General features: G+C 48.2%; 1 protein-coding gene across 5 annotated transcripts in view; it reads right to left on the minus strand.

Annotated features, from left to right (window-relative positions):
- Window positions 1-10,320: 10,320 nt before the first annotated feature.
- LOC141165302 (uncharacterized) overlaps window positions 10,321-13,810 on the minus strand; it is a 192,910-nt gene continuing 189,420 nt past the window's right edge. For 3 of the 5 annotated variants that reach the window (XM_073650900.1, XM_073650897.1, XM_073650896.1), the window contains one exon: window positions 10,329-11,581. In XM_073650900.1, coding sequence (XP_073507001.1) covers window positions 11,449-11,581 — 133 coding nt within the window. In that variant the 3' untranslated portion in view covers window positions 10,329-11,448. Of the gene's footprint in view, window positions 11,582-13,810 lie in introns of all 5 variants that reach the window. The other 2 variants (XM_073650898.1, XM_073650901.1) reach the window with 2 other exon arrangements.

The following is a 13,810-nucleotide window of genomic DNA, read 5'->3' on the forward strand; positions in this document are numbered from 1 at the left end:
CTCATCCGCATCATCACTGCTACGCCTCCGTCAGGGAAGTCTCACCGTGGGCCAATATGCCATACGGTTCCGTACCCTTGCCTCGGAGCTGGCCTGGGATAACGACGCTCTGGTATCCATCTTCTGGGAGGGTCTGTCCGGCCGTATTAAAGATGAACTTGCCGGTCGGGACATTCCTACCACTCTCGATGACCTAATAACTCTTGCCACCCGGATTGACCTACGGTTCCAGGAGCGTGCCAAAGAGGTCACCCGTGAGAGGAGGTTACCACGTCTAGCTCCTACTTTTCAGAAACCCGTCACTCCCTCCGTCTCTACCCAGGTACACTCTCCTGAGTCTATGCAGGTCGACCAGACCAAGATGGTCAAAACCCGTCAGGACTTACGCCGTGCCGAGGGGAGCTGCTTCTACTGTGGCAGTAAGGAGCACCGGATCCGTGCCTGCCCGGAGAGGTCGGGAAACGCCTGTGTCTAGGTTCGCTCAGAGAGGTCGACCTAGACAAGAATAAATCCTCTCCATCTCTGCTGCTGTCAGTCTCAATCGTCTGCGGGGAGAACCGTTATTTCGAACTTGCCCAACTTGACTCTGGAGCAGCCGGGAATCTTATTTCACAGTCCCTGGTAGAGAAATACCGCATCCCCACCAAACCTCTGGCTGTACCCTTGTCTGTTGCTGCCGTGGATGGGGGCCTCTTACCACGCCCCATCCAACTCATCACCGAATCCATTACTCTGCAGGTGGGAATGCTGCATTCTGAGAGTATCTCCTTTCATGTTCTGCCTGGACTCTCTCACGCCCTCTTGCTAGGCCTACCTTGGCTCCAGAGACATGCACCCGTGCTTGACTGGCAGACCGGAGAGGTCCTTCGCTGGGGACAGGACTGCCATAAGACCTGTCTGGTTCCCGTCCATCCCGTCCGTCCTTCTCCTACCCCAGCTTATCTACCTGGACTTCCGATTCCTTATTGGTCTTATGCTGATGTCTTTAATAAAAAGGAAGCAGAGACACTACCTCCTCATAGACCATACGACTGCCCTATCGACCTGTTACCTGGTACTACTCCTCCCCGTGGGCGTATTTATCCTTTATCCGCTGCTGAGACCCGGTCGATGTCCGAATATATTGAGGAGAATCTGGCCAGGGGATTCATCTGGAAATCTACCTCCCCGGCGGGAGCAGGCTTCTTTTTCGTCAAAAAGAAGGACGGCTCTCTCCGTCCCTGTATAGACTATAGAGGCCTTAACCAGATCACGGTGAAGAATAAGTACCCCCTTCCGCTCATTCCGGAGTTATTTGATCGTCTGAGGGGGGCTAGAATCTTCACCAAACTGGACCTCCGTGGGGCGTACAACCTGGTTCGTATCCGTCAGGGGGATGAATGGAAGACGGCATTCAACACCCGGGACGGCCACTATGAATATCTGGTAATGCCCTTTGGTCTCTGTAACGCTCCTGCCGTCTTTCAAGAGTTGGTCAATGACATCTTCCGGGACCTTCTCTACTCCTGCGTAGTGGTGTACCTGGACGACATCTTGGTCTTCTCTCCGGATCTCCAGACTCACCGGAGGGACGTTCGTCAGGTCCTGCTCAGGCTCAGGCAGAATCACCTCTTCGCTAAATACGAGAAGTGCCTCTTTGAGCAGACCTCGCTTCCGTTTTTGGGCTACATTATTTCTCAGACCGGCCTACGAATGGATCCAGAGAAACTGTCTGCCATCGAGAAATGGCCTCGACCGGAGGGGTTGAAGGCCATTCAGCGATTCCTGGGCTTCGCCAACTACTACCGCCTCTTCATACCACACTTCTCTTCCCGGACTGCCCCAATTTCCGCGCTCACCCGTAAGGGTACTAATCCCAAAGAGTGGCCGCCCGAAGCAGAGGAGGCCTTTCTTTCCCTAAAACAGGCCTTCTCTTCCGCCCCGGTGCTGCATCGCCCGGACGGCAACAAGCAGTTCTTCCTGGAAGTTGACGCCTCCTCCTCTGGAGCCGGAGCGGTACTTACTCAAAAATCATCTTCCGGGAGAATGGTAACTTGTGGCTTCTTCTCCAAACTCTTCTCCTCTTCTGAGCGCAACTATTCCATAGGAGACCGAGAGTTATTGGCCATCAAACTGGCATTGGAGGAGTGGCGTTACCTACTCGAAGGGGCTCTTCACCCGGTAATAATTTACACTGACCACAAGAACTTGGCTTACCTCCAGCATGCCCAGAGACTTAACCCGCGCCAAGCCCGGTGGTCCTTGTTTTTTGCTCGCTTTGATTTTGTTCTTCATTTTCGCCCGGCTGACAAAAACGTCAAAGCAGATGCCTTGTCCCGATCCTTTCTGGTGTCCGATCTCGAGGAGGAACCTAAACATATCATCGATCCCGCCAGAGTAATGCAGGTGGCTCCCGTGAGCCTAAATAGTCTCCCTCCCGGTAAGACGTTCGTATCAGTACCTGATCGGGAGAGGATCCTACACTGGGGTCACTCGTCTAAACTAGCTGGCCACGCCGGTCAGAAAAAGACCCTCCAGCTTATTGCCCGGCACTACTGGTGGCCTACCCTGCACAAGGACGTAATAGACTTTGTTTCTGCCTGTGTGTCCTGCGCCCGCAACAAAGTCCCGAGACACCTGCCAGCCGGTCGCCTTCTTCCGCTTCCTGTGCCTGCTGCCCCCTGGCAGCATATTGCTATGGACTTCATAACTGATCTCCCCGTCTCTGCCGGTTGTACGGTCATTTGGGTGGTCGCTGACCGCTTTTCCAAGATGGCTCACTTTATTCCCCTGCCTGGCCTCCCGTCTGCACCCGAGCTGGCTAAAGACTTTATCCGCCACATCTTCCGTCTTCATGGCCTGCCCCTCCACATCGTGTCGGATCGTGGGGTACAGTTCACCTCACATTTCTGGAGAGCCACTTGTAAACTGCTAGACGTCACCCTGGACTTCTCTTCCGCTTACCACCCACAGTCCAATGGTCAAGTGGAGCGGATCAATCAGAACCTGACCAGTTACCTCCGGCACTTCGTTAATGCCCATCATTCTGACTGGGTGGATCTCCTACCATGGGCCGAGTTCTCCTATAACAATCACGAGAGCAAATCCTCCTCCAAATCCCCGTTTTTTGTAGTCTTCGGTCAGCATCCTCGGATTCCTTTTCCTGTCTCCACCTCTGTGGACAACCCGGCTGCGGAATCTCTCGTTAGCAAATTTTCCTCCATTTGGGAGAGTACCCGATCCGCACTCCTTCAGTCGTCCGAACGGATGAAAAGACACGCTGACAAAAAACGCCTGGATCCTCCACAATTTCGTCCTGGAGATAAAGTCTGGCTCTCATCTAAATATGTCCGACTCAAGATACCTTCTTACAAGTTAGGGCCTCGGTTCATCGGTCCTCTGGAGGTCATCAGTCAGATCAACCCGGTGGCCTATAAATTAAAACTCCCGGCCAACTTACGGATCCCTAACTCCTTCCATGTATCTCTCCTCAAACCTGTGGTACTTAACTCTTTTTCCAAGTCTACAGGTACGCCTCCTGCTCCGGTTTCTGCTGAGGACGAGTTTGAGGTAGAGAACATTCTTGCCACCAAAAGGGTAAGAGGAAAGACCTTTTTTCTAGTAGATTGGAGGGGGTTTGGTCCTGAGGAGAGAACGTGGGAGCCCCGGGAGAACATCCATGCCCCTCTTATCCTAGCTAAATTTCTGTCTGGCCTAAAAAAGGGGGGGCCTAAAGGGGGGGGTACTGTAGCGCCGGCGTCCCTGCCCTCTGCTAGGCAGGGACGCTGTTCCCCTCACCTCCCTGCTCCGTGCCCGGCGTCCTCCTCCCGCTCTGCTGGCAGCGCGCGCTCCTTCCCGGCCACTGTGCTTAGGGCGCGCGCGCGCGCTCTCCCTCCCTCTTAAAGGGGCCGCGCGCGCCGTCCTAAGGAGTCCCCGGCCAATGGCCGGAGGACTTCACCATATATAAGGCACCTCCTCCAAAATGGAGGTGCCCGAGCAATGTTGTTGCACTGTTCACTACTCTGCTTCAGCCCTCAGGTCCCGTTGCCAGTTACCTGCCAGTTACCTGCCAGTTACCTGCCAGATTCCTGCCTGATTATCTGCTACCTGCCTGCTAGTCTGAGGTCCGACGGTCTGCCTTACTACTCCTGTCAGTCTGTCTAAGGACCAGCCTGCCCGCTCACCTGGGAGCGCACATCAGCCACCTGCCTGCTTGCCTGAGGTCCGACGGTCTGCCTTCCAACTCCTGTCAGTCTGTCTATGGACCAGCTTGCCCGCTCACCTGGGAGCACACGCCTGCTACCTGCCTGCTAGTCTACCTGGAGGCTCCGCCGTCACGTGCTGTGACCACCTGCCTGTCCAGTGACTCCTGCTCGCTCACCTGGGAGCGCTCATCTGCTGCCTGTCTGCTAGCCTACCTGGAGGCTCTGCCGTCACGTGCTGTGACCACCCGCCTGTCCAGAGACTTCTGCCCGCTCACCTGGGAGCGCTCATCTGCCGCCTGTCTGTTGGTCTTCCTGGAGGCTCCGCCGTCACATGCTGTGACCACCCGTTCATCCAGAGACTCTCGCTTGCTCACCTGGGAGCTCACGTCTATCATCAGCCGCCACAGGTCGTACCAACCCTTTACCTAGAGACTGCCCCGGTCACTTGCCGTGACCATCTGCCCGTTCATCCAGAGACTGCCCCGGTCACTTGCCGTGACCATCTGCCCGTTCATCCAGAGACTGCCCCGGTCACTTGCCGTGACCATCTGCCCGTTCATTCAGAGACTGCCCCGGTCACTTGCCGTGACCATCTGCCCGTTCATCCAGAGACTGCCCCGGTCACTTGCCGTGACCATCTGCCCGTTCATTCAGAGACTGCCCCGGTCACTTGCCGTGACCATCAGCCCGTTCATCCAGAGACTGCCCCGGTCACTTGCCGTGACCTCCAGCCCGTTCACTCAGAGACTGTCCCGGTCACCTGCTGTGACCTCCTGCCCGTCTTCCCTGGTTGCCACCCGCTCCCTTACAAGGACTGCCCCCTTGTATAGTAGCTCAGAGGTTCCGCCTCCCAGACCCGTTACACAGGGGATATCACAGTGGCAGTGACCCAGTCCGTGACCCAGGGCGGTCAATAAAAAGGCGATTTATAGTTTTTATAGTTTAATGTTCGTGACGCCACCTATGGTATGCGGCTATATGGAGCCGCCGCTGCGGTGCCGATTCTCTGGAGCTGATGGTGATGCAGCAGAGTTGATTCAGCTCTCCACAGGTAGAGCTAAGCTCCAGAGCAGTGCTGTGATGGTAAATGATGAGGTAGATGTTGCTGTGCAGTGTAGTGCAGGGGATGGCGCAGATAATAATTCTAGGACACAGTGGGGTGCAGTCTTCAAGGTTTACTCACAGTTGTTGAACTCCAGGTTACCAGTACTAGAGTAACCTCCCACGTCGTCCTGCGTTCACCAAGGAAGGGGTTCAGCAATCTCTCAAGTAACTCAGTAGTATTTAAACGGGACCCCGTTCTATGTGCCTTCCTCGGTCGTCTTCCTGCACTGACTTTCACCCTCCTGCCCTGCGCCTCACAATCAGTGTCCCAAGCCGGTAGCCTCGGATCTTGTCGGGCGACCTGCAGTCCCCTGGACCCTCTGTGGCCACCTTAATTGTGGTGGTTGGCAGCTGCACCTTGCAAGTACAGCAGCCTCCGGTTTTCTAGCTGAGCCTTGTACTTCTCCACTAGTTTAGGGGCCGGTCCCCTCTGCGGCCTGATCCCTCCACGTTCCTGCAGATTCGTGTGCACGGGTGGCATCCGCACTTCCCGTGCCCCAAGGATCCCTTCTGTTCCTCTTGGAGCCTTCCTCTGCCCCTGTCCTCTCTCTCCTGGGCCTCTCTTACTAGGCCCCACTCCTCTCAACTCCTGCTCCAAGCACTGGAGCCAGGAGCCTGGACCTCCTCCACTGCTCTCCTGAGCAGGACTGGCTCTCACTGAACTGCTTCTAGATGGTTCCTTGCTTTCTTATACTCCTACTGAAGTGCTCGCCTGAACTACTTCCTCCACCCACACCCACTACATGGTTCCACCCTCCAGCTAGGGACCAGGGACTGTGCTCTCCCTTAGGAGCAACCTCGCCCTTCCCTCTGAAGTGGAGTGTAATGGATGCAAGTGTGTGGGTCCCGGGCAGTACTCCATCCTTACCTGAGAGTGGGATACCACACCTCTGGGTGAGATGAAGTACCTCTGTGGTGACTGAACCTGCAGGGGCGCCACACATACAGTGCTGAAAAGACATAGGAACAGCATGGGGAAGACCCCTAGAAGCATCGCTGACTCCCAGGTCACTGCCTAAAAGTGTGCCTATCATAAGTGATCCTTGGCGCATGCGAAGATGCCTCTGTCGTTGCAGACTTGCAACAATCACCGTCCACGTCCTTGTCCCAGCGCTGCATTCAGTTGTTCCTACCCCATTCCTTGAATGCAAACGCAAGTATGCAGCCAGCCACCCACCAACCCACAGGCTGCAATACTATACTGCCAAATTTTTGACAGCTGCTTGCACTTGAAATGTGGCCTGTTAGACTCGTGGAGGCGGAAGCTGTCCACAACCTTATGGCGGCGGCTAGGTGTCCATACTCGGTCTCCAGCTGCCACTATTTCTCCCGGTACCATCTCCGCCTTCCACAAGCGCGGGTCCCAGATCATTACCAGTGCCCTCCCCAGTGCACTTACTGGGAAGGACCGCCTAACCACAAATACGTGGACAAGTGAATGTAGCTAGGGACAGTACGGAGCCAGTCCACAGCTTGTCGGTGAGAGTTGCCATATTTTTTAGCTTGGTGAAAGGACTTGGGAATCCGTATCTACTCCAGCTGTCATTTCTCCCAGGAAGTCCTCTAATGCAGCTATGGCAGCCCGTCCAACATCAGCTCGCACTTGTCGGTGGTGCTTCGACACACAAAGATCTTTCTTTGCGCCTTGAATTTCCAAAAAACTACAAGCTGTGATGTGACCTGCTGTATCACGTTAGAAATAGAAGAAATTAGATTTGTTTTTACTGAGATGTGACCTGCTGTATGTAGCATGGTAGTAACATAAAAAAATTGGAGTTTCAAAGGTGTACTCCTGCATGCAGCACAATATCAGCAGTGGACAACAGAGTTCTATGCTGAAATGTGGCCAGCTGTCTCTGTCAGGACCACACTAATAGCAAAAACGATTGATCTGCTGTAAGGTCGATTTCCCAGCCACACAAGATCCCATCTATCAAAACTATTTGACTTAGAAGAAATCGCCTAGCTAACTATTTCAAATCTCTCAGTATCCAGGAGCAGCGTCAGGAGCAGCATCTCTGCACTGTTACACTGGCAAAATGGTGCTTAAGCAACATGTCCGCTCTTTATTTGGAGAGGGACATGTGACTTCAGCAGCCAATGACAGAAGTCCTTGTGTCTGGACGTTGTGGATGGTTCCTGCACCCTGATTGGCTTGCCGGAATCTGCACATATTAAGTTAAGAAAGGAAAAAAAAGATTAAAGGCACGCCACTACTTTGAACTCTCCCACCCCCTCCTCTCACCAAACACGTCCCCCCTGCTCATCATACAGCACCACTACCCTAGCCAAAGTCCAAATAAATACGGTAGTGGAAACGCAATGATTTCCCGCAGTTTTTACTGAAAATCGGCCCAAATCGGCAAAGCGCTCGGGTGTCCAATCACGAATCCGAATGTGAAATGTTCATGCCGAATTTGAAAAAAACATATGTTTTCCGAACATGTTCACTTATCTCTATTAGCAACCCATTTTTCCATTTTGCAAGTTTTTTACTGTGTGGTGTATGCCTCCATGTTTACTGCTTCATACATTGTTTTTACATTTTTCTGGTATATGTAATATTTGTATTTTGTGCAATCTTTTATCTTTATATATAATAAACATTATCTGGTTCATCATGTATTATTTTGGTCCATTTTTTTTCCTCTTCATGTCAAGGTACAGTCAATACACTACCTAAAAGTCGTCCAATGCCTCTTCCTTCCTAGATTAAATAAAGTACATGCAGCTAGTAAGACAAAAGAGGAGAGGATAGCGAGTAACCTATCTGCCATTGCTTATATAGAGGTCTGTACTAAAAGGACATTTGTTCTCTGTATTATAAGTGTCCTGTGGGTGGTCTAATGACAGGAAGCTGTTTCAGCCCTCCTTAGTAAACCCTGCTTAAGGTTACATTACCACGATGAGCTTTCGGTGCGTTTTTTCCTAAAGCCAAGTCTGCCACTATATTCAAAGCAAAGAAAAAAGAAAAAAAAAACCCCGTAGGGTATATGTTTTATTTTTATTGTTTTTTTTGTTTTTTACAGTGATGGTCAGGACATACTCAACTATACTACATGATCAATCCTCAGAAGGTAGAAGCGGCACTGTAGCAGCGGTGAGTGCAATTCCCAGGACCCTGACTAGCTTCCTTATATAAACAAATGAAATGCAGCACTTTGAGGTTCGAAAGGAAAAGTGAGAGCCCTTTATTTACCAATCTCCAATGGGAACGTATCAGTGACTCTTTCATAGAGGTTCCTCGGATGCACTTTCAGTTGAAATCTATTGCCATGCAGGACCCGCTTCCTGCACTGCAATAGGAGTCGCCAGCCAGTCAGAGGACGGCAGCTGACATCGGCGCGCACGTCATGCATCACTGTCATGCACTGGTGCCTCTGCGCCTCAAATGGTTGATGAAGAGGACACCACTAGACCACTGGCAGGTAAGGAGAAACTTTTTTTGCTACTGAAATCCACAATATGTGGAGGCATATGGGGGGACAGGATGGAGACATAAGGTGGGCAAGAAGAGTCTACCTTGTCTTGGTGGCGGTTTAAAAAATCTTTTGGCCAAAACAAAAACTGCTAGCTATGTATGTGATCTGGTGTTCAATGGGAACTGTTAATGTGTGATTGGTGAGGATGTGGTGCAGAAGTAGAGTTTTTCCAAGAATGGGAGGTGGGACTGTGAAAGGTTCGAGGAGTGGAGGCAGAGCTCGGGTGGAGTCCGGGCAGAGTCTCAAGGGGGCCGGAAAATTTTGACAGTATGTGGCCCTGAAATTCCTGGTGGCAGCCTTGATTACTGACATGTTGCTAACAAAGATGTGTAGATAAAGCACTTTCTCTTGGCTTTTGAAGCTTGGAGTGCTGCTGCCTTTTAATTGTAGATAGATAATAAATTAATAGGGAGTTTGATAGATTGATAGATATGAGAGAGAGAGTACTTACAAATCTCCACTCCTAAACATTGAACTGTAGAAGGAAAAGTCGTGGCATTATGGAAATCACAGGATGGATAGAAATATTACTAATATACAAATGATGAAGAACATGGAAACAACATTTTCAAAACATTTCAATTTAATCAGTATAAAGTATGAGTGGCACACAGAAATCGCAATATACTAACCTCCATAAAATACCTAATCAAAGCACATAAAGGAAAACCTATGAAGAGCTATTGTCAATTCCAAGTGGAGCATAATCCAGATAATTAAGGCACTACAATACATGTAGGAACAACTACATCAAACTAAGACCACGAGATACCAATATGAAAAATCTCAGTTTGGTCCTATGGGCCAAAAAATATAGTAATTATTTTTTTATTTCTTTTGCTAGTCCTATAAAAAGATTTTCTTTCTACATTTATTTTCAGATACAATATACTAGCATCCATATTTATGGCAGAATAATGAATTGTAAAGTGCTGCGGAATATGTTGGCGCTATATAAATAAAAATTATGAATTATTAATATTGTCATACCTTGATAGGATTTTACAAGACACAGCTTTGGGCAATAAATTCTGGCCCAAAATCATCTTCATAACCAATTTCCTGTCAATGATTCCATGGACAAGGAAGACCGTGAACTCAAAAATCCAACTTTATTCATCTGGATTAAAACTTCATCATATATATCACTATCTTCACACGCAAGACACTAGCTAACCATTGGCACTTGAAAATGTGAAGATGATGTATATGATGAATTGTGTAACCTGATGAATAATGTATTTTTAAGTCTATGGTTTTCACAACTGGATATTAAATTTTTCCTTTCTTTAAAAATGTCAGGCTTGATCAGGGTGCAAAGGTAACCCCTCCTTTATAGAGATATTAGATCACTATTGATCAGGATTAGTGATGAGTGAGCGTGCTCGCTTAACCCTTTCACCGAGCATGCTCGTGTACTTTCCCAGTATCTTTGGCGTGCTCTTATACTATGTTCGAATCAGTTCGTCTGCATGATTTATGGCAGTTAGACAGCTTTAACACATGCAGGGATTGCTTGTTGGTTAGGGAATCCTCACGTGTTGAAGCTGTCTAACAACCATAAATCATGCAGAAGCAGGGACTTGAACATAATTTGCAAGCACGCCGAAACTACTCGGAGAGCACCCAAGAGTGCTTGGTTAAAGGGTTAAACAAGCATACTTGCTCATCACTAATCAGGATATTACAGGCAATAAATGTTTGGAAATTGATTTTTTTTCCAACAGACCTATTATGTTTCTGTAGTAGAGAAATTGATCCATTCTTATCAATGAATTAGGTTAGTATTCTGACTCTAGTGCATTTAAAATGCTGAGCATCATATACTGTATATTGAAGGATTATTTCCATGACATGTATTCCATAGCGCACCGCGCCACTGCCTCCCCTAAGGCAGAGCACTTCCCAATGATTGATAGTTTAGACCGTCGGCATTGTTGTGCATCTTGCCCAAATTGTACACTTTCCCATGCTACTAGCAAACGCAGCTTTACCTCTGCAGCATCCAAGAAGGTCAAGGGCACTAAAACTGGTGGAAGCCAATGATCTGGCCAGCTTAACAGCAGCGCTTGCAAGCTTTATGGCAAAGAGCCTGTAAGCATTGTGCTCTTTGCCTGGGAAACACACCACCACTAATCTTATGGTGTGTCTTAGGCAAGGAGCAGTAAACTATAGAATTAAAAATCTTCCGTTCTTGAGAACAGATTGGATTTTTAATAAGATAAATTGCAAAGTAGCTTGTTTTTAAAAGCACTTTGCAATTTTACCCATTTATATTGATGAGAGAACCCCTTTAATTCAGCTAGTTTTAAGGACACCTTGAAAATTGTAGCATTTTTTGGAAGAGAAATTGGAACAGAGTTTAGATTGTGCTAAACTAAAGTTTTCTATGCAGAAAAGTGTGCAGCAATTACACTAGGTGCACTATGATATGGCAGATTCCAGAAGTTTTGCCATATTTTTCAGGTTTATTACCTGATTATTTGGTTTGTATAGTATTGTATTGAGCGGTGAAGATATATGGAGTATAAAGATAACAGTAAAACTCAGGCCCTTCTGACACATAAGAAGACACCAGCAGTGTAAATGGCATATATTCGATAGGGGGAAGCCTTGTACAGGTTTTGTATTAGGGCCAGTAGCTTCATGTAATGCCTCTCCTGTGCATATAATTCATCTCAGCACGTTTTTATCCTTTTACAAATATAAAACAAGTTATCTATACAGTTTCGATCATTCCAAGGTCCTGATTTGGTTTCTCCACAGTGCTCACGGCTTCCATAATTGTTGGGCTCATTCTTATCCCAGTTGCTGTAAATAAGTGAAAGAAAACAAACTTTTAATTTTAACAGAATTTAGTAATTGCAATATAAGCCAGTCCGTGGTAAAATTCCAAAAATTCAATCCAAGATGCTTCTGATCTGGTCCATTGCTAAGTTACTTAAAGAGGGTGTCCCATAAAGTATGGTCACTGGGGGTCTAACCACTGGGACCCTCAATGATCACAAGAATGATCCACAAGTGCTTATCCACAGGTATGCTCCTACATCCAATCCCTGCTGTATCCACTGATCCCTGCTAATTTCATTCTATCTATCCTGGGTATGTTTGATCCCATCTGCAACCTTATCACCTCAATCCTTTAATCCCAATATACACTCCATCCCCATCCGTCTATTTCCTGAAACCATTTAGGCTGTGTGCCCACGATGCGTTTCTTAAGCGTTTCCACAGCGGCAATTCCGCTGCAGAAACGCTTAAAAAACACTTGGTAGAAGGTCTGCCATGTTCCTCAATGATAATCCGCATGTGCTGTGCACATGCTGTGGAAATTTCCGCTGCGGATTATCATTGCGGAAAAAAACGCAGCGCTACCAATTATTTTGCGGAAGCGCTGTGTTTTCGCCACCATTGACTTGCATTGGAACGCATGGAATCCGCATCACTGGATCTGTACATGCGCATTCCATGCATTTCAATGTGCGGATGGTACCCGGGTCTGGAGGAGAGGAGACTGCTCCCATTTGGCTCCAAACTCCTCGAGCAACACGTTTACAAACTTTCCTCTCATTTCTCATCTTACTCTCTCTTTGACAACCGACAATCCGGCTTCCGCCCCCACCATTCCACTGAAACTGCCCTTACCAAAATCACCAATGACTTACAGCCAAAGCTAAAAGACAATTCTCTGTACTCAGAGTTGACCACTGCCTCCTACTACAGATCCTTTCTTCATTTGGCGTCAAAAACCTTGTCCTATCCTGGATCTCCTCATACCTTTCCAACAGCACTTTTAGCGTCTCCCACTCCGACCCTACCTCCTCATCTCGCCCCCTCTCTGTTGGAGTCCCTCAAGGCTCTGTCCTAGGACCTCTACTCTTCTCAATCTATACCTTTAGGCTGGGACAGCTTATAAAATCCCATGGCTTCCAGTACCATCAGTACGCTGATGACACCCAGATCTACCTCTCTGACCCAGATGTTACCTTTCTGCTGTCTCAGAATCCCAGCATGTCTAGCAGCCATATCCTCCTTCTCCCGCTTCCTCAAGCTCAATGTGGACAAAACTGAACTCATCATCTTTCCCCCATCTCGCATATCTTCCCCACCTGATCTATCACAATAAATGACATAACACTTTCCCCTGTACCGGCAATCCGCTGCCTCGGAGTAACCCTTGACTCTGCCCTGTCCTTCAAACCTCACATCCAAGCTCTCGCCACCTCCTGTCGCCTCCAGCTCAAAAATATTGTGAATCCGTGCTTTCCTCAACCATCAATCTACTCAACTGCTTGTGCATGCCCTCATCATCTCCCGTCTCGACTACTACAACATCCTCCTCTGTGGCCTACCTGCTAACACTCTCTCACCCCTCCAGTCGATCCTTAACCCTCCGTCCCATACAATAGGCCTGACAGGCACATCTCTTTTACTTTCATTTCTCCTTCCTCACCAGATTGTGAGGAAATCCCCTCCCTCCAGGTAGTCTCCTGTCTCTAGCAGCTCTGTGAAACCTCATACCACAGTTGGATTGCAGAGCTTCAAGAGGACAGATATAACTGCGCTAATCTCTCAGGCTCATTGTATGTGAACACGTCACACTCAATAAGGTTGGTATTTTATGTTTTTATTCATCACAATTGTTTATTTAGCTTGTTTTATGAATGTATAGCACAAAGTGTGAGGATATTTCATAGAAATAAGGCAGATTAAAAAAGAAAGTGTGCTGCTCAGGCATATACAGTAGTTCCCTAACACATATTCCTTCTCTTGCTTCAGATTATCTGCTGAAATGGAGAGGAAAATGTACAATTTATCAAAAAACCTTGATGTTGAGGAAGTAACAAACATGCTGTTAGATGATGCAGACCCCACACTGAATGAGGATTTAGGAGAGGAAAGTGAGATTGATTCTCGCGATGAGGTGGAAGTATGTGAAGTGGATTCTGAAACAGAGCAAGATGGTGACAGTGATGAGGATGAAGATGTAGAATCTTATTATATGGGAAAAGATAAAAAAACCCAATGGAACAAGAAGCC

Source organism: Phyllobates terribilis, unplaced genomic scaffold, assembly GCF_046119375.1.
Source record: "Phyllobates terribilis strain yellow unplaced genomic scaffold, ASM4611937v1 Scaffold_11__3_contigs__length_659146591, whole genome shotgun sequence".
In the NCBI taxonomy this organism is placed as follows: Eukaryota; Metazoa; Chordata; class Amphibia; order Anura; family Dendrobatidae; genus Phyllobates; species Phyllobates terribilis.